Source organism: Egretta garzetta, unplaced genomic scaffold (assembly GCF_000687185.1).
Source record: "Egretta garzetta isolate BGI_Z169 unplaced genomic scaffold, ASM68718v1 scaffold640, whole genome shotgun sequence".
Classification (NCBI taxonomy): domain Eukaryota; kingdom Metazoa; phylum Chordata; class Aves; order Pelecaniformes; family Ardeidae; genus Egretta; species Egretta garzetta.
Window position 1 is genome coordinate 905,477 of NW_009258264.1, and position 4,211 is coordinate 909,687.

Consider the following 4,211-nt stretch of genomic DNA (forward strand, 5'->3'; position numbering starts at 1 on the left):
TCCATGAAGATCCACTAATGGAGCGTTCACCGGAGGCTGAATTACAGAGGAACCCTGGGCTGTCCTCGCCATAACCAATGCACCCATTCCCCCCCCCCGCGCTGCCCCAGGGAAAGCTGAACCCATTTTATCTAAAGTAACCCATGGTTATTTTGCTTTTCAGTTTCGTTGTTGTTGTAGCGGAAAATTCATTGCTGCTGCATTGCTGTTCTTTTATTCTTTTCAGTTTAGCGAGTCTCTTGATTTCCATTTCATCTAAAAAGACAGGGACGCATGGTTCCCATTGACTCCAGCTGGATTAGCACAGGGCTGTAGTGCCAGGAGCTGTAACACCGCAGCTGGATGCTGCTGGCTTAGCCATCCCTCCCAACGCGGTCCGGATCAGGCATAAAAATTAGCCCGTGCGCCGCCCAGCGTTGTGCTCTCATGCCAGCTGCAGGGAGGCAGACAGCATCTGATATGGCGTAAAGCCCATCCATACCAAGCTAGCAATTTTGGAACCCATCAGACACAACGGGGCGAGTTTTTACCGGATCAGCACTTTGCAGCTTGTGGCTCAGGTCCTGAGTGTGGAATTATTGCCCTGGGAAACCACAGTGCAGCTCCCCCAGGGGCTCTGACGCTGCCTCCGCCACGGGATGGGTTTTCTGCACCCAGGTGATGGCTGCCTCTGGCTTACGTTCTGCTTAAGGAATATTAATTTTCTGACTTTCTTCAGGTACGAGGCTGTTCCTGCGGGCAGCAGGGTGCCGGCTCTGAAGGACGTGGCCGTGGTGAAGCCCAGGCTGCAGCGGGTGAGCCCCCGCGGGCGGCTCCGTGTGGGGCCAGGGAGCATCCGCAGGCACGGGCAGCGCTCGGAGCAGCCGGCCCCAACCTCTCCTCCCCACCCGCAGGTCGCCGAGGAGCTCTCTCAGTGCTCCCACAACATCTTTGACTTTCAAGGGGCTCTGGATGGCATTTTGTCCGATCTGGTGAAGCACAGGCAACAAGTCCATGAAGACAAAAGGTCTGTAGTGCCAGCCTTACTGAAATCCCCGCCAACCCTTTGCCGGGCTCAGCTGGATCGAGCAGACGTCGCCGTGTGCTCCCCGGCAGCCGTGCACAGCCCCTCCCTGCAAACAGCATTTCACAGCCCCGTGCACGCACACGCACTATCGCGTGGTGTCCCCATGTACAGACACGGGTAGCAGCAGTGTCCCCTAGTCGCAACGTGTTCAGGTTTCACCCCAAAGTGCTAATTTCACCCCAACTTCATACCCCTCTTCTTGCGGGGCCTCACGCCTCCTTCCTTGTCCCGGTTTCAGCATCCGGCAGATCGAGTGCTGCCTGGAGAAGATGCAGCTGATCTACAAGCAGTTCAAGAAGGCCAGGACCTGTCTGCGTAAGTGGCGGGGACGGTGGCGCCGGGGGCACGAGGTGCAGGGCTGCAGCAGGGATGTCCCTGTGCTGGCCCAGTGGCAAAATGAATTTTATTTCAGTTTGCTGGGTTTAGCAGTTATTTCTGTGCCATGACAGTAGTCCCAGGGGCTGCAGCCTTGAAAAGCCCCTTGAGTGATGTTTGGGTGTGGTGGAATTGCCCATTTATTAGGTTACGAACAGGAAAACGTGTGGTGACCAGTGTCTTTCCTCCCCAGGGCTGGGCTACAATGAGGAACAAATACACAAGCTGGATAAGTAAGTCCCAAGCCTCTCCCCTTGCCAGGACCTGCCCCATGCTGCGGCCGGGCAGGTATTTGGTGTCTCTGATCAAACCCTAAGGGGATGGAAAATGTTCCTGGGTCACTAACGTTGAAAGAGGGCACCTCTAAGTGGCTTCTGTGATGGTTCATTGATGCAGGACCTTTCACAGCAAAGTTTTCAAGCTAGAAGCTATTTCAGGTGAAGGTGTGGGAGGACCTCTGCGAGCTGGGGACAGGGAGCTGCTGCTGGGCCAAATCCCTGCGTTGGACTGTGGGGATAGCACGTTTCGGGCTGTTGCTCACCCATCACTTGGCTTGTGGCCACTTGTTTGCTGAGATGCTGATTTAGGAAGTGTCCGTGCTTTCATGTCTGCTTAACTTGCAGTGGGAGTGAAGAGTCTGATGGCTTTTGTACCTTTAAAAATCCTCCTTTCAGTTTCCACTGAAACTGGGGGAATTTAACACGGGCAAGAAATAAAAGGCACACTTCAATATGGAATCACAGAATCGTTGAGGTTGGAAAAGCCCTTTAAGCTCCCCCAGTCCAACCGTTCCCCTACCCCTGCCATCCCACCACTAAACCCTGGCCCTAAGCACCGCATCTGCCTGGCTTTTAAATCCCCCCAGGGATGGGGACTCGACCCCTTCCCTGGGCAGCCCCTTCCAGTGCTTGACAGCCCTTGCGGGGAAGGAATTTTTCCAGGGATGGTGAAATTTAACAGGCAGCTCCTTTATCTTAATTAATCTTCAGCCTAACCTTGGAGATTTGCCTTGGACTCCAAGGCAAAGACTTCTCAAAAGTGCCCTGGGGGGGATGGCTGTGCCACTGGGCATCCCCACCTGGATCCCCCTGGCCCCCCAAACCTCCCTCTCCTCTTCATCAAAATTAGGTTTTGTTTTCTCCATAACACTGAGATTCATTACTGAGCATCCAGTCCCTCTTTCTCCCTTCAGGAGCCAGCTTTAGGTCTCCTGCCATGTGAATGGTGATGTTCATTTTCAATACGTTTAAGGAAATAACAGTGTTCTCGCCTTTTTTTTTTTTTTTCTGTTTTTAGGGTGAATTTAGGGCATCTGGCCAGGAAGGTCCTGTTGATTTTCCAGGAGGACTGTGTCCAGCGGTACCAGGAGGCCCTGACGCTCCATGGCAGCAGGATGAGGTACCAGCCCCTACCCAGCCTCTCCCGGGGTTTTGGGGCTTCGCTGTCAGACCCCAGTGGGGATGGGAGGGGGGACTTTCCAGTAACCCTCCAATGACTGGGGCTGCTTCTCTGCTATTGATCGAGTATTGGGATGCGGATGGAGATGCTGATGTTGGTAACTGCTGCTGAGAGACTCGAAAAGGGGCAATAAGACCTTAGAGCAGCAGCTCTGTGTGACTGCTGGAAATCCTGCTGGGTGTGCTGGTTCTTATGCAGTGCCATGCATTTCTGCCCTGTTGTTTCAATTTTTTTTTTTTTTTTTTTTTTAAAAAAAAAGCCCCCTAAACTTGCAGCTTGCATTCAAGCAGCCTGTTTCCCCACGCTCTGATGAGGAGAGGTTATTTTATCAGGACAAAATTACTATTGAAACAAAGAGATCTACTTATTAGGCATGATTTTCTGCTAAATGGTGGTTGGGGACTAATGCAAAGAGCAAATTACCTTGCCGTGATTGAGCACAATCCACTGCCTCTCACAGCAGCAAAGAGCGGGGGTGAGGGGGAGGCAGCTGGAGGAAGAGGTTGCAGAGATTGGATTTTTATGGCAAGGTTGCTTTCAGAGAGCAGCATCCATTCGCCTGGGCTGCCAGTGGAATGGAAGGAGAATGATTTTTCTACAATGCCTTGGAATGAAACCTGGCGTTTGACCTGGTCCGTATTTCTGATGGGGAGTTGCCCTGCATAGGAGTTACCATGCGGGGGGGGTTTAGGCTAGAAGTTTGTCTTGGGTGCTCACGAATCCCCCAGGAGCAGCGGGCTGTCCCTGTCCCATTTCCAGCCTCAGCTTGTGCAACCAGGGGTTTCCACGCTGCAGACCCTCGCCCACGGGCAGGTTTCCCTTTGGGGGCAGAAGCTGTTGCCCACAGCCGCCTCCCGCCACATCCCATCGCGGGGCAGTGAAATCTGCCCTTGGCTTCCGCGGGAATTTTGTCTCGGGGTGAGATTCCTCTCTGGGTGTAGAGCCCTACAAAATCCATGCCGTGCAGGAGCCCCGTCTGCACTAAAGCGGGGCTTTTACCTTTGCTCAAGGGAGGAAAAAAAGCTTCTTTGTGTTTTTCTGGAGTATTTTTGTATCTGTTTTTCTGTCCTTAGGGAGAAGGCATCGTGAGTCACAACTGGATATTTTTAATTTATTGTTACTTCAGTTTTAATTGCCCTGTTTTGAGTTTCTTCCTGCTAGCAGCCAGGGTTTGTGGTGTGGTGGCTGTTTTTCTGGGGACTGGAGGTGGGCTGGTCACCTTAAATATTCTTTCTTTCTTTTTTTTTTTTTTTTTTAAAGAACCCAACCTTTTTTTTTTTTTTTTTTTATAAAACCACCGGCCGCCCGCCGG

The 4,211-nt window shown here is 52.3% G+C and overlaps 1 protein-coding gene across 3 annotated transcripts in view; it reads left to right on the plus strand.

Moving 5' to 3' along the window:
* Positions 1-4,211, plus strand: part of IKBKE (inhibitor of nuclear factor kappa B kinase subunit epsilon) — a 12,604-nt gene that overhangs the window by 5,861 nt on the left and 2,532 nt on the right. For all 3 annotated transcript variants that reach the window (XM_009647873.2, XM_035901577.1, XM_035901633.1), the window contains 5 exons: positions 719-794; positions 894-1,006; positions 1,305-1,381; positions 1,635-1,674; positions 2,738-2,839. In XM_009647873.2, coding sequence (XP_009646168.1) covers positions 719-794; positions 894-1,006; positions 1,305-1,381; positions 1,635-1,674; positions 2,738-2,839 — 408 coding nt within the window. The remainder of the gene's footprint in view (positions 1-718; positions 795-893; positions 1,007-1,304; positions 1,382-1,634; positions 1,675-2,737; positions 2,840-4,211) is intronic.